At 41.9% G+C, this 19,876-nt stretch overlaps 1 protein-coding gene across 1 annotated transcript in view; it reads left to right on the top strand.

The window, feature by feature from the left end:
• The window catches only part of LOC132984747 (exostosin-1), a 191,348-nt gene that overhangs the window by 126,471 nt on the left and 45,001 nt on the right, over nucleotides 1-19,876 (top strand). The window contains exons 4-5 of the mRNA XM_061051682.1: nucleotides 15,170-15,263; nucleotides 18,813-18,920. Of these exons, the coding sequence (XP_060907665.1) occupies nucleotides 15,170-15,263; nucleotides 18,813-18,920 (202 nt within the window). The remainder of the gene's footprint in view (nucleotides 1-15,169; nucleotides 15,264-18,812; nucleotides 18,921-19,876) is intronic.

The raw sequence follows: 19,876 nt of genomic DNA, 5'->3' as shown, positions 1-19,876 counted from the left end.
TGAAAATCTGTTCTGTTTTTTTATGAATTAACAAGATACTGGTGCCTCAAAATCCCAACAGAGGCTCAAATTCAGACCACCTTAAGGAGCAAACATTCCCAGACTGTTTCGTTGAATCCAGTTTTATTTAGATTTGATAATGATCTTGTTAGTTCTGGAAAAGTCATATACGCAATACGCTTCCTTAAAAATATCTATACTTGTAATTTTCTGTTTTTTGACAGTATAAGTGAATGAAAGGAGAGTTTATTTCTTCTTCTTCATTTATTGTGTGTAGGCACCAATCATAGAGGTGTGTTACTGCGACCAACTGGACTGAAGTGAAACAAGAATCGCACACTGAAGACAGGTTGAGCTCAACAGTTTGACTTATATGATGACCATTCAAGAACATCACATGTCTGATTGCAGTTCTGGATATTTAAGATTTGTCAGCACAATAAAAGGTTGTCGTTTAAACCCAACATCCAATATTAAGATTTTCAGATTAACCCTCAACATTTCATCCTCACATTATTTGCACAACCTCATAAGCATTCGTTCAAATGTTGATGGAGGTGGGCACAAAGGAGTTGAGCAAATACATTTACAAGTTTGATGCGCCTAAAAGCAACATGAGGCGATTGAGATTTCCATTATTAAAGACTTGCATCTGACATTTAGTGAGAAAAAACTTTACATCCATCATACTGATCATTATATGTTGATTTTTTTTAAAGGGGACATATTGTGAAAAAGACACTTTGACAGTGTTTTTGAACATATATTTGGGTAACCTGAGTGTCTACAGACCCACACAATGTGAAATAAACCCATCCAGTCCTTTGTTTGTGGTCTGCGTAAGTCTTACAACACAGAGGAAAATGCTCTGTTTCAAATGTGCTCTCCTTGTGATGTCACAGTGGGATTCTGGTAAAAAAAAAAAAAAAAATCCCCTCCCCTCCCCTGGTATCTCCACCCATGGACTCCACCCCCAGACTAGAACAAAACTTTTGCGCAGGTCCGCCATTTTTATTCTCGCTACAGAGGAGTGATGTTTATCAGGAAAACTCAGGGGGCGGGGTCATTGCATTTAAAGAGACACACGCACCAAAACGGAGCGTTCTGAGAGAGCTGGTTTATACAGGGTCACAAACCTCCTCTGGTGCTTGATTCATGTTATATTTTGAACAAAGCACAGCACAGATGTTTCATTTATACCACAGGGGGACTGTTTGAAAAGGTGGAAAATATGTCCTCTTGGTACAGTTAAACCAATCTGGATAAAAGTAGACAATTCAACCTGTGCAGTCTTACTTGTGACAATACCTCATTGTGCACATCTGCAGCTTTTGAGTTGTCCAAAATTGCCATGAATGTTCACAGTCCTGATAACACACACACACACACACACACACACACACCTGCTGATAATGCACAAACTAACATTCTTCTTCTGCGTTTTGGAAATGTCAACTCATCACCTGCTGATCTGTGTTTTCGGGTGGGGGGAAAAAAAACCGAACAAAGATGCACTGTTTGCAGCTTTTTATTTCAACCACTTTGAAGGGATTTTTTCGTCCTTGGTGCTGAGGGAGCGAGAGGATGTCGACCATGAAAGGTCACAGTTGATTGGTTAACAGCGGAAAGCTTTTACCTGTTTTGTGCGAGAATGTCTACCCGACAACATCTCTCCTACGGCCCACTTGAATGAGACGGGATAGCACTAAATTCTTTTTAGATGGATCCAAGGCCAAATAGTCTCTTGTTATTGTGACACACTGCTCGCTGCTCCGGTAGATATATATATAAAAAAAAAGTCAAATTGAAGTCACTGAAAAGGGCAAAAAGAAGAGTAGGAGCTGCCTCTGAGCAACTGTGGGCAGAGGAAAGCTAATAGCAAAACTTCAAATTATATAAGGTAAAATGATATGAGCCAAATGTTTAAAAACTTGGGCTGCTTCTGCAAAACTTTTTAATTCTAATAACTTTGATAGAAACCCAACTTTACTCTGCTAATCCTCCGCTTTGTACATTAAATATTACTTCCAAATACTGCTGAAACGTACAATACATTTCTGAAACCCCTTTACTTTTGTGTTTCATAGGTCAATGCTAGGGCTTTCACACATGCAGAAAACTCCTGAGAAACTCCTGAATACTTCCAGAAGGAGCGCAAAAAACAGCCTCACTCGGACTTCACCCAGAGTTTATTCTGCCAGACCCCTTGTAGTTTTTTTTCCGCATAAAGTCCGAGTGAGCTGATGTGAGAAGGCAGCAGGATATTCTCTGGAGAATTCACCTCGAGCCAATGGGAGAGGGGAGTGACGTGTCCGTACTGTTACTGCTGCACGGTGCATAGAGTATACAGATAACTTTCAAGTTGCCTGGAGGTTGTTCCCCTCTTCTCCAAAAGGCTTTTTCCGTTTTAAACTAACTGGTGGACTAAGCTAGAAACATAAGCCTCTGTGGATAATAAGCATGCTAATGATCCAGGATGACTCACAGAAGAGTCGTCAGCTGAGTCGTTGACCTAGTTTCTCCTTGAGTCGGTAACCCTCCCGGTTGTCTGTGGGTCGCTGGGGGTCACATGTTCCAAAGTGGGACTGGGGGCGGTTGAGTTGTGCTTGCCAAAAGCAGCTGATAACTTTCAAGCCTTTATGTTTTCCTGTTTATGTATGCTATTTTTTATAAGCTCTGAGTGTGTGTGGATGTGTCTTTGCCATGTGTGTGTGTGTGTGTGTGTGTGTGTGTGTGTGTGTGTGTGTGTGTGTGTGTGTGTGTGTGTGTGTGTGTGTGTGTGGTTGTAAATATTAGTGAAGGTGCATTAATATTCTGAACCAGGGCAGTCTGGAACATTAAGCTTTAATAGCAGCCCAGAGACCTGTGTTTCAACTCTCAGAAGGAAACAGTCTCAAATGTGATGTCACAAACACACACACACACACACACACACACACACACACACACACACACACACACACACACACACACACACACGCGTGCGGTGATAAATATGGAAATTCTCTGAGTCTCAGCGACACAGCATTGAACATGCAAATGATTCTCCCTCAAACGCACACTTGAAGTGAAGGTGTTTTTGTGAAGTCGTGCCATCTGTCTTCAGGTATTTTGTGGAAACTTGAACACAAAGGTATCGAGGTATAGGAACAGACCTCTACAATAACAGAGTCTGCTTTCATAGTGGTTTTTGATCTAATATGACTTCGACGAACGTCTTCTGGGAGGCCTGGCCCTCACGCACACCTTTGGAGCTCAGTCGGTAGAGTCGGTCGTCTCTCAACCAGGAGGTCGGGGGTTCGATCCCCAGCTCCTGCAGCCACATGTCCGATGTGTCCTCGGGCAAGACACACATCCCCAAGTTTCTCCCACTGATTCGTCCGCGGCATTTAAATGGGAATAGTGATTCTGATGGTTCACTTTACACAGCAGCCTCTCTCATCAGTGTGTGAATGTGAAGGTGCGACCTGCGGTGTGAAATTGCTTTGAGTAATAAAAACAATAATAGCTTTATTTATATAGCAACTTTAAAAACAAATGTTTACAAAGTGCTGTGACAGACAGAGCAAATACAGTAACACTACAACAGAACAGAGATCAACAGAGAGGGCAAAATTGTAAAAATGCAAATAACAGGAATAAGATTCAACAGGCAGGTGTGGAGAGACAGTTCAATACAATGAAGGAAAATTAGTTTAAAATCAACCAGGAGAGAACAACATTAAAACTGAGGGAGAGTGGGACGACATCACATCACAGGCTGTAAACACAGAATGAAGATAAAAAGAAGGGATAAACAGGACATGGAATAAAGCAACAGAGAGCTGAAGAGTTAAACGATAAAAGGAGTAGTAATTTAAAAAAGACTAAGAGCAGTAAAATGAATACAGGAAGGGATACATTTAAAGGCTAAAACATTTAAAGAAGAGAAAGATAAAAAGGTTAAAAGCAATAAAATTAATAAAAGGAAGGGATATATCTTTAAAGGAGAAATCACATAAAAGCAAGTCTATAAAAGTGAGTTTTAAGAAGTTATTTAGAAGATGCCACTGACTCTGCCCGCCTTATCTCCTCAGGCAGGTCGTTCCAAAGTCGAGGGGCTCTGATCGCAAAGGCTCGCTCTCCTACTTCGGAACAACCCGAAGGGCACTGCCTGAGGATCTGAGGTCACGAGAAGATTGATAGGGGCTTAAAATTTCACAAATGTAACTCGGGGCAAGGCCAAGACGAGCTTTAAAGGTAGTCAGAAGACTGAGAACAAGCTCAAATCCATTTAACATTCAAGTCCAAATAAGTGCAAAAACGCACACACAAGTTGGTTTTTCAAGTTTTGGTCAGCTTATGTTTGTCCGATTTAAAGTGTCCTCCCTCCCTCGTGTGTGTCTGTGTGTGTGTGCGCTCTATCACTACGGTCCATCCATCCACATTTTCTGCGAATGTTCTCCATCGTTGCAGAAATTACGACGGTGACCTTTTTAAAAGCAGGAAAACACTAAAGAAGATAAAGAGAGTCATGTGACACGACTGAGGCATTTTATTTTTCTATTATTTAGCTACAGCTACGAAAATGCCAACAGTGATGTTATCATGACTGAAATGTTCTCCTCTGGTAGAATAGTATGTTTTTAAAACATGCAAATTCTTCCAATTGACTGATCGCATCTGAGACCATGCCAGTACTTTTATACACACAAGAATACATAAAAACTCAATCTGTGAATTCTACTATGACTTTATAACAGTGACGCTGCAGGTGAAGCACAATGTTGTTTCATTTAAAGAGCCCATATTCTGCCCTTTTTGGGGTTCGTATATTTAATCTATGTACCTACTAAAGTATGTTCACAATAGCTAAAGTTTTAAAAAAGTGTCTGTTTTCATGTACTGCCGCTCCACGCACCGGCTCGCTTCTGACTCTCTCTCTAAGGCTCTGAAGTGCCCACGTTCAGAGTCCCCACGTGTGCCAAGTCTGCTCTGATTGGTCTGCCGATCCGCTCTGTCGTTATTGGTCAGTTGCTCAGCACGCGTCTCGGAAATGTCCCGCCTCTTTTACCATATTGGGAATGCAGCCACTGGCTCCGTCCGAGGGGAGCATAAACATTAGCACCTTAGCACTACTGTGCTACCGCAGGCTACGGCATATCGTGGGCGTGCTACAGAAGTTAACGGGCGTGCAACACGAGCTGCAGGGCTTGCCACAACGAGCCAATGGGCTTAGATCAGTGATCTCACACTGACAATGACGTCACACTGACACATTTCTATCGAGGGGGGCTAGAACCGAGCGTTACATGCGGCTAATGCCACAGCTAACAGGAGGACGTAGGAGAAGCCGCGTTTCCGCGGACTTTGAATTTTTGCACATAGATGTGCCTAAACATGCACAGGACACTTGGAAAACACACTAAAGAGCATATAAAACCAGAAAAAGAAGAATGTGGGACCTTTAATGCAATAATAATCAGAAATCAAGGGGTTTTGTGCTGGTTGTTTTAGTTAAATGTGGTTACATTGGTTAGATTGGATAGACGCCATTCTTCTTGTTAAAAGTTATTGTGCTAGATCGACTTTGAAACTACTTTTTTAAGGTTTATTTTGGGGGCTCTTTGTGCCTTATTAGAGAGATAGGACAGTGGATAGAGTCAGAAATTGGGGAGAAAGAGTGTGGGGAATGACATTAAGGAAAGGAGCCACAGGTCAGATTCAAACCCGGGTCACCTGCCTGAAGGACTATAGCCTCCGTACATGGGGTGCATGCATGAACCATTAGGCTACAGGTGCCCCTAAAACTACTTTTTTTTACGGTGGGAAAGTTCAAAATTGTTGCTTTGGCATCAAGTATTTGGGAAAACTGTTTGTTGGATCGGCTTTCTGACTGCTTCTGCCGTGACAAATATGTTTATTTGATGCTAATTGAGGCCTTTACCTCCTCCTGCTTTTGTTTAACCCAAACTTAAATCTCACCTCAGTGTGGAATGTTTCTCAGATAACTCCATCTCTGTATTGACATCTGGTCAACACAAAGAGAAAACACGCAGAGTCTACATACATAAATAGAAAGCTTGGAATCACTAATGCTCTCTCCACTTAGGTCCAGGCCTCCGTTTTCTGCCATTGTTTGCAGCGCGAGCCATTAAACATCAAACATTCTCCGTATGGCCTCTGAGTTACGCGATTTGTTGACTACAAATTGGAGACAATGGCAAAGCTTTTAACTGGCCCGAGCACGCCTCTGCACTAATGTGGGCAGACACATTATCGAGACTAACCGTGCCAGAAAAGCAGACGCTCGCTCTGTCACACACTTAAGCACATGCACACACAAACACACACACACACACACATTCCCCGCCACGCTCCCCCTGATGATGGACTAAATGGCTTGTTGATGCTCTGAAGGCTTTTTAAACAGCTTCCAACACACTGCAGAGAGCCAGGTGCTCGTAGAGTGGGAAGTTGTCACAGCGCAAACACTGTCCCTCATGACATTTAGATTTAGATGGCGTTGAAGTACTCTTGGTCTCAAGACCGCTCACAACTTTGTGAAGCTCTGGGTCTCGTCTCGGATTTGAAAGCATTTTTTTACTCAGTCTTGTCTTGGTCTTGGATTGGCCGGACACTGACAGGTGTATTTGTCCAAGTCATTACTGTGTTTAGAAGAAAAACACCTCTTTCTAAAAGAAAAAAAAATACTTCAGATTTTATCCCCTGGTTACGGCCGCTACCTTCCCGGTTCTGCGGTCTAAGAGGGTGACAAGCCAACCAGCACACAAGATTATTTTTGATAATTCTTTATGTTCTGGGTCTTGACTCGGCCTCGGAGCACTCTGGTCTCGGTTAGTGTGGTCTTGACTACAACCCTAGACTCAGACTTTCATTCCTCCCGTAGTTTTTAACAATAAAGAGCCTCAATTGTGTGCTCTGAATTGTTTTAGTTACTCAAAGTGTGAAAGTTGTCAGTCTTGAGTTTGAGTCTTGGTTTTTAAATCAAAGCCCTGAGTTTGATTTGTGTTTCCTGTTTTATTTGGTCTTTTCATTCCCTCACGTTTCTCACTCCCTGTTTGTATTATCACGGTTATATTCCTGAGTTCTCTTTTGGTCTTTAGTGTTTCCTGTTTTATTTCGTAAAATAGTGTTTCCTGTTTTATTTTGTAGTTCTTGTCCCTCGTGTTACTTGTCTAGTTTCATTTCCTCTCTTTCTGTGTTTTCCCTCCACTTTGATTGCCCATTATAGTTTCACATGTGTCTTGTTTCTCACACCTGTGGTTGATTCCTGTGAATTTTCCCTCACGGTTACTCATTGTGTTTTTTCTTCTCCTGTGTTCTCCTGCGTTTGCTTTGTTCTCTGTTTTTGCCTTTTAGGCTTTTGTACAAATAAATCTTGATTTTGCTGTCTGCACCTGGGTCCTCTATACCTCAGTTTATTCCTCGAACGTGAATAAAATCCTCCTCAGTCTCCTGAGTTTTTCATAGTTTTTGTCTTAAAACCTCTAATAAGAACTTTCCAAAAATCTTATGTTAGAGTTTTTGTTAGAGGATAAAGTCAGAAAATGGAGAGAGAGAGAGTAAGAGAGAGGGGAATGACATGGGGGGAAAGAAATCACAGGTCGGATTTGAACCCGGGCTGTCCGCTTGGAAGACTATGGCCTCTGTACATGGAGCGTGCACATTTAACCTCTAGGCTACCAACGCCCTGTACCCACTTATTTTTAACCACACCTGCTGTACAGGACTGCTGTGAAACCACATTTTGTTATATTCCTGCATCCAGTCACAACAAAGCTCCCATCTATCGATTAAATGGACAATTTGAGGTAAAACATTTTTAACCACACACAAATCCAAACATGTTTTTTTAAAGACAATAAAAGCACCCAAATCCTCTGTTCCTCTCCCAACATCTCTCACTCACACACGTGTTCTCACACAGAAACACAGAATCCCCCCCCCCCCCCCTCAGCTCCCGGCCTGACTTCATAAATCACAGCTGCTTCACATCTTGTTCTGCTGAGGGTGCCTCTCCTTGTGACTCCCATTTTGGGATAAATGTATCAAACCTCACACTCGATCTTCTTCGTTTTCTGTTTTCAGCTCGTGAGAGTGCGTCAAGTTGAAAAGGAGACGGCAAATTATGGGAGTCAGTCAGCAGGGGGAAAGTGGGCACAGATATAATGTGACTGTTCTGTGTCGCCACAAGGGACAAACACATGTGACATAAAAGTAACCTAACAGACCTCAGGAGACCGAAGATAGGATAGGTCCATCATGACACCAGGATAGGATCCCCCCCTGATGGATGGAGTCTAGACCCTGGTGGTGGTGTTTATAGAAGAATGTAGGATGTGATGAGGAGTGGATTTCTGAGGCTGTATCTGAACTTTGCTGAGCTGGAATGGAGGTGAATGGAGGGTCGCAGCGATCGCACTGAAATGACAAACTGACTGTGGAAGAGAGAGAACAAGTTTTTTTTTTATTTGACTGCGGCAGGATGATTGGTTGAGAGAAGCTGTGGCAAAATCTGGTTGGATTATTACTTAAAGAGTAAACGCCCCAAATCAGCTGATCACCAGAGGAGGGAGACCGAGGAAGTGGAAGAGAGGGAGTGGCTAAGTAGAATGAAGAAAATGAAGAGTGAGAGAATATAAAAAGTCTTCATGCTTGAATTTACGCTGAGCTCCATGTAACTATAACTTCTATTTTTAACAACTAAAAAAAAGTATCTAAAAGTCTATGACTTCTCTTTTACTTTAATGCAAGACATTGAAATTAAAATAAGATTTAAAAAAAAATGTGTTTTGGAAGAGTTACGCTCATAAGAGTCTGAGGGTTCAAGGCTCATTATTAATCATTAAAAGTACAAACTATAAATGGCATCAAGTTTAATATCTACACACAAACACAAACAGAAAGTCTAGTTGTCCCTTCTGGTGTAATCGTTCAATGTGTGTGTGTGTGTGTGTGTGTGTGTGTGTGTGTGTGTGTGTGTGTGTGTGTGTGTGTGTGTGTGTGTGTGTGTGAGGCCTCACATATTGTGTGTGGCTCCATTAATTACAAAGCAGAGACACACACCGGGGTGTTGTCCTTGAAGAGAAAAACAACGTTTGTTCATAAAAAGAGCAAACGGGGCAAAAATGTTGCTCGCTTGTGCAATTTATGAGACAATGGAAATAAATTGAACAACTTGAACGTACAGTGAGAAATGTGTTCTTCAGAAACGTTGCCAAAAAAGGAGAGAAAAATGAACAAAGGATTAAAAGTACAGCATGCATGAGATTGGGAGATGATTTTAAGAAAGGGCCTAAGAAAGGGAGGTCCTTAAACGCACCACAAACATGAAAATACACCAGCTGTTAGAGGAATGCATGCGTACTATAAAGCCAATACTTTTGTGTATTTTGAGCACACAAAAAAACTTAATACAATCTGTCGTGCACTGCTGGGTTAACAGGTTGATTTACAGACTGTAGTTTTCTGTCCTTAATGTTCTCTTCAGCTCTCTTAGGCCACACTGAGCCTATAGGCCCAGATGTCTCATACCGTGCCGAAGCACACCTTTGTGTTGTGGAGTGTTTTTTCTTCACAATTAATTCACATTTTTCACCGACACTGTGCCGAGTGTAGAGCCTTCTGCTGGGAGAGAGAGAGAGTCTTTTACTTTACACTATTTCTTTTGTTTTTCAGCTGAAATGTTCTGAGTGATTCTCAGTGGCACGTATTGATTTTTAATCCCCTCACTCTGAGTCTCATCCAGCTCGGTGTCTCTCCTGTCTGTCTCTCAGTTTCTATAATGGACACAAACAGAATGAAACACTCTGAATCCACACAACGTTCTGCACCTACACTTTATCCACAAGCTGTATTAAGATATGTTTTTATGGATGGTGGCCAAAGACAATAAGCTTTTTTTTTTTAAAGGACCAGATGTGCATTAGCTGTTCCCCTTACTTCTTGAGAAAAGTTGTGTTCCTTGTTGAAATCGGATAATAACAGGACGAGGTACGTGAACTAACATCCACACAGGTGTTAAAACTGAAGGTAAGCTATGCACCAAACCAAACAAACTTAACAAACCACACATATCTATATGTACAATAAACTATCAAAATGATAAGTAGGACTATTATAATGAAGATATCTGGGTCACAACACCTGATACAGCGGCCAAAATGTCCTCTATCTTTCCTCCTGGTAACTACTGGGATTCCCTTGTAGCTCTGCTTGGTTTCCCCCCCCCCCCAGTCTCTCTTGGGATCTACTCCCACTATATTAATGTCACAGGACGTGTCAAAGGGCTTCCCTCACATTTAAGTGGCCCCTCTCTTCCTGAGGAGCAGCAGCGACCAGTGCTTGTCCTTGATCACTGACCTTTTCCACTTAAAACGCAGTGAGTGTGGACAGTGAGTGGACAGATAAATAGCAGTCTGTAGGTAGAGAGCATGAAGAGGTGTCTGGTTTTGGGAAAGAGGTTGAATGGTCAAGAGGCTTTGAGGGCCGAATTTGGGCGGTACGAGTGCGTTGGAGTCCGTTGGACCGGGGGAAAAAGAGAATGTCACCCATTGGTTTGTGAATCCCCTTTTTGATGTTGCCATCTTGGTGTTTTACAACTAATGGGTTTAATTCTCTTATTTTTTAAAAGCAATATTGTGTATTTACCATCTTATTTTAGTCAATCCTGTGCTTTTACATGATCAAGACTTTTTTCCATTTCTTAAAAGGAAGATTGGAAAGTTACAGACAATACAAGACAGAAAAGAGGACGTGCCATCTGTATCTCAGAGAGATCTCTCTACCCCAAAGACATTTACTGCCATATCATGTCTTAACCAGAACAGAAAGGAAGGCAGATTTTTTTTTCTCAGAAATGAAGTGCCTGAACCACTACTCTGAATCTCTTACATACCAGGAAACACAGGTATGATAAGGCGTCAATGCTGGAGCTGCAGAGTCAATCAATGTCATGGCCTGGGAAAAAAAACAAAACATGTGGCAACCTGGGCTGAAGACTCTATGAAGTCTGGTGTTTGCTTTATCCAACCTAGATCATTTTTTTTTTTTACCCCAAGCTTCTTCGCACCATCCGTGACCCTCAAAAAGCAGGATGTGATTGCCAGGTAGAATCTTAGCGCCTTGTGGGTTTCCAGGATTTTTGATGAGCAATACAGTCGGAGAGGTTACCCGGTTCATATCAGCTCCCCATGATTCACCTGGACCATCTGGCTTCCAACATTTGCAGAAGCTCGAGTCTTTGCCACAGATGATCATGATGCAAGGCCACTGCAATAAAAGCTGCCTCGCCAAATGAAAACCTGGAGCCAGCTGCACCGACTCCTCTTAAATTAAACCTTCACCTACTTACTGTATGTCATGGGTGTTAAATTACTAACTAAAATAACTCAACTCAATTCAGCTTTATTTTAAAAATACATGTGTTGCCCCCAATAAACAACGTCTGAGTCGAGGCGACTTCAGATTATAGACCCGAGTGTGTGACCAGTGACAGCTTTAAAACAACTCGTTTAGACTGGAATAAAAGTGTAATGGAACTTGGCTAACTTATCTAGCAGAGTTATCATTTGTTTGAATTGACATTTAGTTTAGTAAGCCGTGAGTGACGTCACTCTTCTGTAACTGCAGGGGGCTTTGGAGTCCCATCGATGGCGGTCTCCATGCTGGAAATGCTGTTTCAACAAACTTTCAGTCTAATAGCTGAAGCTGAGGCGAGTTTCAAGCCCCCTGACGGATTCAAAACTGTTATGAAAGTCAATGCAAAAAAATATTTAAAAAAGCTGCAGTACCTTGAGTGTCCACTTGAGAAAGCAAAAGATGGTGAATCCCATCTGGTTCCCTGTTAAAATACACTTTTTTAAATTTTTTAAAGTTTTATTTTTGGGCTTTTTCTGCCTTTAATGGAGAGATAGGACAGTGGATAGAGTTGGAAATCAGGGAGAGAGAGAGAGAGAGTGGGGAATGACATGCAGGAAAGGAGCCACAGTTTGGATTCGAACCTGGGCCGCCCGCTTGGAGGACCATAGCCTCCATACATGGCGCGCACTAACCACTTCACGACCAGCACCCCTTAAATACACATTTTTACAGCAGAATTAAACGTGTTAATTTGGTCTCTATAGCTTATTTTTTTTATTGGTGAACATTCGGCAGGGTGGTGTTGCCTTACAACTCATCCGTTTGACTTCATGAAGGCCTGGAGTTCAATGTTTCTGACCTTTGGGCGTACGAGTTGACCTACAGGTTGGCAAGTTGAGGCTGTTTGCATGGAGGCAAAATGTAACCAATAGGTGATGTCAGGGAATCTATACGTCCATGTTTTATATATAGTCTGTTGTTTTATGATTTCACACATTATAACCTGCTTGTTTTTTATTTGAACCTTATAAACTAAATGCACAAATGTAAAGATAGATTCATGTGTGGCTGGTGCAACACTATCAAAATGTAGATGTTGTGAACGCTCACAAAATGTTTATTTTTCTGCAGTGCTAAGTGGCGATGCTAACTGCCCTTATTTCTGTTCACTGTGGTCAGTTTACCGTCACCTTTCTGGTGATAATCCCATTTTTACATTCTGCCTTTTAAGCTCAGTATCACAGTATTCAGTGTTGGTGTATTGTCCGTGTAGAGTCAATATGTATTCATTTACCCTTGGGTGCTCACTTGTCCAGAGTCAAGAAAGAGACTGCAGCTCAGGACAAAGAAGCTCTTCTTTCATGACGTCTAAGGGAGGAGGTATGCTTGATTTAAACTAAGCGTCTGCATGCACATGTAGCTGTGCCGCCTGCCCTGTCTCTGTTTGGAGCATGTAGTTTGCACATGAACAGAAGAAGCAGCTGAAGAGGCCTGAGCTTTCATGTGCGCCCTCTAGAGGTTTCCTCCTGTAACACACATACTGCACACTCGTTTATGTGAACAATAAGGTTTATGATAGCAGCTGGTTGAGAACACAAGGCAAGGCAAAAACAGATTTCTAGGCTTTTTCATTTGAGCTAAAGATGGCATCACAAAACCTTATCATGCGGGAATTGATGCACAGTGACATGGCCATTCGTAAACAGAAGATCTTAGTGGTGAGGTGAGATTTTACTGAAGTCAAAGTGTGTGTTTTTTATTCTCCAATAACTGTCCTTGTGTGTGACAGCTGCTCTCTGTATGCGTGCTTGTCTGTCTCAGAGGATTTCCTTTTACGATGACCTTGTCTGAGGCTACCTGACATCTTATTCTGGCCTCATCCACTCTCACACGCACTAATGCACACACACACACACACACACACACACACACACACACACACACACACACACACACACACACACACACACACACACACAGAAACACATGTGCACAATGGCAGCAGTAAGTGATAACTGAGACGCTCTCTCATACACACACACACACACACACACACATATAGAGGGAGCTTTCCAGGCAGGTGGACACACACACACACTCACACACACAGGTGTCTAGGTGTCTGGTGGTGCAGTTGCGGGGACAGTTGATCCCCAGACAGATTAGGCTGCAATCAGAAATCTCCTCAGGCCAGCCCTGAGATCATGTGCACTCACACACACCGACACACAGATAGACACAAACACACAACCACACACAAACCACCAGAGCTCTAAAGTCGGCCACTTTTACCCAGACAGTATTGACTTCTTATATTTGAAAAATTCCTCAAGTTTTGGGCTGCTTGTAACAGTCCAGCTATCAGCACATACTGTATATATATATTGGGAGTGTTTGAACTTTAAGCTTCAGAGAATACAAGATGTCATTTGCACAGACAATTTTATTTTCAAGATTTCAACATTCCCATATGACGCTTTTGATCTGTGTAAAACAAGGGAGGATCAAATGGATTGCAGGGATTGTCGGGAAGTCAATGTTAAGAGGGCTATGATTATCATAGAGAAGACAAGGGCCTTCCAAATAGGACAAGGTATGCACTGCACTCGCACTGCGTACACTCACAAATCATCAGTGCAAGTTTCTAGGTGGCCGAAACCATTCAGTCAATAGCTACTTTTTATATTTCAAATATCTTTATTGCATTTTCATCATATATATATATATGAACACAAAATACAAAAAAGAATGATAAAACATAGAAAACAATAGGGTTGGGCAGTAATATTCCACATTGCCACAAATGGTATAGTAATGTGCAGAACAAGTAAGACAAACAAGTCTCTGTGGCAGTGACAGTAATACCTGATAAAGTGCAAATAGCTACTTTTTCGATACACATTATATTTGTGTCTGTCCACTACACAGTAGAAAGCCCTGACCTTTCTTCTGCTGAGCAGCAAAGAAGAAGAGGGTCCATGAAATCCTCAGGGCTCCTATTTCTCCTGCTGTTTTAAACACACCTGCTACGCCCAAACTGTTGGAAACTTCTTTGGAAGCTCTCTTGCCTCCGTCCTGGCAAGTGGGACACCGTTTGTTGTGATCTGATATTCCCTCCTATTGGACGAGCTACGGTTATGTCAAACAACGTCAGATCAGGGCGCTCGGACAGCAGGGTGTACGTGCGCTGCACTTTGCTTGGCGCCGCACATAGACAGTGAATGGGTTTGAGAGCAGCACGACACGCCCACCGCATTTTAACTTGAAAGGCCCTAAGGAGTAAATTAAATTAAAATACATTTCTGTCACTCTTTTCTCCAATTTTGTACATCGTTTTCTAAGGCATTGCAGAAAAGTTTAGTGGTGACAGGGATTCAGAGTAAGAAAACAATCAGTGATACAAAGTGAATATTTCCAATGGTCTTTGATTTGCATTGTTCTTGAATCGTAGAACCTGAGGACATGAAAACTCAAGAAACAGGTTCAAGGGTCTGTCATACGTTTTACACTTTTCTTTCTTTCGTTCTTTCTTTCTTTTCCTGAAAATATCTCCTTTGGATTCTAAAACATTTCTCTTTCTATGTTGTTTTATCTCTCTCTTCTATTTCTCTGAATCAGAGCTTTATCTTCTAATTTTTCCCTCAGGATACTGCTTGTTTAATTGTGCTGTCTTAAAATGGGAAATGTCGCTTCATGTAACAAAACTCTTTTCTTTGGTAACTTTTCTGGGGTGCTTTTACCTTTTGGTTTCATATGTGTACTTCTGTCTTCTTCTAACCTTTAGTGATTTTTCTCTGTGCCGCAGGTTCGACTACCAGGAGCTGCTCCACAACTCCAGTTTCTGCTTGGTGCCCCGCGGCAGACGACTGGGATCCTTTCGCTTCCTGGAGGCCCTGCAGGTCTGTCTGTGTTTATTGATATGTGTGTCTGCTGCTGGGGACTGTGTGATTGCAAACCACTTATCTTCTGTCATTCATACTACAAGCCATTAAAGGTCACATGTTCTTCTCATTTTCAACCAGTTTAAATAAGTCTCAGAGCTCCCCAGAACATGTGTGTGAAGTTTCTTGTTCTAAATCCACTCTGATCCTGTATTTGATCATGCCTATAAACCCCTCTATTTCAGCCTTGCTCAGAACAGGCTGTTTCTGTGTCTGTACCTTTAAATATGTAAATGAGCTGTGTCTGACCACGCCCCCTCTCTGGAAGGACTTGGGTCAGCTTGGGTTTTCTCGCTCCATGTCCTATTGTTTATGGTGAGAAGGCAGACTCAGAGGGCAGAACAAACACCTAGCTGTGGGAGTGTCACCCACCAGGGGGAGGGGCTACTGCCATTTGTGATGTCATAAAGGGAACATCTCCAAACGGCCTGTTTGAGCACACATTTTCTGAAAAGTGGAGCAGGCAAAAGATGGAGAGGATGGACTTTTCTCATAATTGGGGGGTTTGTAGACAGACTAGAGACACATATTAGTGTTAGAGAAACATGGTGAAGAGTATTCTGCATCATATGTGACCTTTCAACTTTGATGTGTCATAAACTTGTCCTCAGGGTTTAGGGGGATAACTTCAGTCAGTTTGACGACTGACAATTTTAGACAAAATATTTAGTTACTTTACTTTATCTGATACACATTCATAAATTAATCTCATTATCATCCCCTCCTGCAGTCTTTGGCAGGTGATGGAAGAAAAACTCAAAAGAAACTCAACTTCTTTTTAAAATGTAATTTGATGTTTGGCATTCAAAATATTCAGTTTTTAATCAAAAGTCTGAACAAAGAAAGGATGAAACTTTGTGTGGACACTGGAGAATCAATGATTTATTTTTTATTAAAACATGTATAAAGTAATGGAAAGAATGAGTGGCAGGATTAATGAGCTAAACTTTAATTAAACTTTCCCTTTTAGAGGCATGTCAATTATTTTAATGGCTTTTTTAAGAGTGAATCAGACCTGTTTGAGAGAGAGGTGAAATGAGAAGAAAAGGTGGGAGAAAGCAAAGGTGTACTAATCATCACTTTTCAGGAGTCAGCACAGAAGAGAGAAATATAAAGACATGTAAGAGGGTGATGGGGGGATGGGATGAGAACAGAAGAGAGAGAGAGTGATCACACAAAGCCAGACTAATCAAAGCGGCGAGAGAATGTGCATGGACAGGTCACTGATCATGCACTCGGCATTTTGTGAATCTCCTTTAATCTCGCGGCTTCACTTGATGGAGACTCCGGTCCAACTTGAACTTTAAATGAAATACCAGACTTATTGAAGTTTTTTTTCTCTGACACGGCTCCATTATTCAGATCAGACATACACAAATCAGACCGTACGGTGCGTCATTACAGTGAAGCCATGGCAGGTTTGATGTGGGATATGTGGAGTTGTTCTTAGGGGGCCAAGGTGGTGTTTGTCTCTCAACCGGAAGGTCAGGTTCGATCCCTAACTCCTCTAGTCACATGTCCAAGTGTCCTTGGTCAAGACAATGAAGCGTGTTACTACCCCTGCTGCTCGGGCAGAATGTGAATGTGTATGATTGGAATTGGTTTAAAACTGATGTCCAAACATCAGGTCCAAGGTGGCGTTTGCCTCGTTGGCTATGATGTTTGGACGTTTGTGAACACAGCAATCGCACTCTAATGCCAAACAAAACCAAACGAGCCAAGATCGCCTGAACGGGGTCGCCTCAATCGAACCCTGAAGCGGTTTGTTTGCGGTGAGAACGCAATCAACAATCAAGCCAGCAACAAGAACAAGTTGACTCAGTAGTTTTAGCTGCTTATGAAAAAGACTCAAATTATTATTAGCAACTTCATGTGAACACCATCAGTGATGGCAGACTCGTTTGGGTTCAAAGGGTCGTGTTGTAGAAATCAGTCTTGAACTCAGCACCGGCCTCTAGACCACTTTTTGAAGGTCTTGGAATTGAATGCACTTTTACTCGGTCTTGACTCAGTCTCAGACTTGGCGGACTCTGGATTTGAAATCAACACCAGTCAGTTGACTACAACACTAGTGAGAGGCATAGCTTCACCTCCGCCACATTTTTTTGAAACCTTTAAATCTTTGACCCAAAACCTGTAAACTTTTCTTTTATTACCACCCGACAGGACGGTGACATTCCCTCTCTAGTGTTTGCATTTAAAACTATTTTCTGCTAAATCACTCATTCCCACCACGTTCAATAAAAACTACATAGCTTTGAAAAAGTTTGAAATACGTTTACCATTCAGCTACGTCCACTTTAGTGTGACTTTCTGAAGTATTTTAAATCCAAACTGCTGTCGCCGATAACAGGATTTGGCTTCCAAAAAACAATTCATTAAATATTTGTGACAGAATTAAAGCCAAGAGTATGAATAAAGTAAACCACAGGCTTATAAGTGATGCCTAAAGTGAAGTAAATGATCCAGAAAACAACACATTTTACATTACATTTACACCGTATAGCAGAGTGAAAAATCCACTTCTGTCCATTAAGCACAGATGAAATGTTGAAAGACCCTCCTGTGGGGAATGAAAGCAGCTCCTGATGAATTATTTCACATTAATGAATCCTCTAAATACTCGTGCACACTGGGAAATAAATAAATACATTAAATGTTGTCCTTAATCTTTTTGGCAGCTTCATTTGTTTCTGCAAAAAACTGGAACTTGGAACAATTTGAAAGAGTCTCATCGGACAGAAAGTAAACTAAGAGGATAAATCCCTCAATGGAAGGAAAAAGAATAGATCCTCTCAGCTCTCTGCTTCTTTAAACTTCTGCTTAATAATCTCCCTCACTCCCTCTTTTGATCAAATAACATTTTGATGCATACTTTTTAATAGAGCAGATATATTACCCACAAGTTGTTGCAGGGTGGAAACCGTTAAATTAAGATCTTGCCTAAAAACGCATGTCCACCAGGTTGATAATTACCTCTAAATGAGACATGAGATGACGTAGTTCGTACACAATTCAAGCGATGAGCTGAGGTCCGCTTCTGGGTCAATGGCGCTCGTGCATGTAAGTGAGGGGGCGTGGCTTTTGAGGGAGCACAGAGGGGAGGGGGTGGGTGCAGACGCGGCACTGAGGGGAACGCTACTTTCAAAATCATGCTAGTTTTTTTTTCTTGAAAATTACCAACCCAAGCCTTTCATATAAACATTTTGAATTGTCCTTGTGTTTTCTGCTAGACGTCTACATCAGTGTGGGCGGAGCTGAGCAGATGTGTGTTTTTTCGGTTCCGAAAATAATTCAGATTTTTCAGCAAATAAATCTATACAAAACGATCAAACAGTGGTTTTCTGTCAGACTGGAGCCACGGTGAAAGTCTCTCTTTCAAAAAGGGAGGTCCCTTATGGGGTTTTTACACCCTACACGATCTTTTATTCAACCAACGTTCCCTTCAAAAAACAAGCTTCTAGTCATATTCATTCCCTTTCTCTCACTTTCCTCTTCCTCACACAGGCGGCGTGTATCCCGGTTATCCTGAGTAACGGCTGGGAGCTTCCTTTCTCTGAAGTCATCGACTGGAGGAAAGCCGCCATCATTGGAGATGAGAGACTGCTGCTGCAGGTAACACATCTGGACACTCTGGAGAAGAGAGGTCCTCGACTTCTAATTACATTTCTGTCGCAAAAGTGTCACTGCTGCTTCTGGAGTTGTCACTAATGGCTAAATAACTTAGCTTAACAACAACAATAAATATATGTGGTACTTTAACGGTCTGTAGGAAACAAACAGTAAATTATCCAATTGAAAAGAAGAAGCAGTATAAAGATAAAGGTTGGTAAAAGCTACTGCACAGTAATCTGAAGGACGTGGAGTAAACCTCCTTTAAACTGTACAGCATGGAAGAGATAAGATGTGCCCTTTTCTGCAGAGGCTAATTCAGTGTCTGTCTGCTCAAATGCCAACATCTTCCCTGATATAATTGTCATTTCTGGCTCCAGATCCCCCCCCCGAGCGATCGCACAGATCCAGCTGGGCCCGATTCAAACCCAGAGGACAGGCAGCACACGGATCAGGAGTCTCTATAAAAATGTTTGGAGCAGATGTGGGCTGTAAAACGTGCAAAAAAAAAGGGCTGCGACCGTTTTTAGTTTCTATCAGCTTGATTTCTATGACACCGCATCAGCCTGTTTAAATAAAAACACTACTCTTGCATGAGAAAACTAAGGCGTTTATCTTTAAGGTAATCACTTCATAGGTGCGTTGGTGATGTCATTATGTTTCATACAAATACATGCTGTGGTAAACATGATGAACATTTGCATGAACAATGAACATTGTTGATTGTCCCTTAAAGGTACACTTCATTTGTTCCACAATCTAAGGCTTCTTCCCGTCCTCGAACACATCAGTCACTGGTGTTTTTAGAGCAGAGCTGCACGTCCATTCGATGGGAAGTTGTTACCAACACGAGGGGTGAGCTTGCCTCCCAATGATTGGAAAAAGTCGATTATCTAAAGCTGCAAACAGTTAACAGCGCTAAAACATAACTGAAGAGCAGACTTCAGTTCCCGCTCAGA

Source organism: Labrus mixtus, chromosome 12, assembly GCF_963584025.1.
Source record: "Labrus mixtus chromosome 12, fLabMix1.1, whole genome shotgun sequence".
Lineage (NCBI taxonomy): Eukaryota > Metazoa > Chordata > Actinopteri > Labriformes > Labridae > Labrus > Labrus mixtus.
Note: the sequence above shows the minus strand (reverse complement) of the source record. Positions and strands in the feature narration are given on the sequence as shown.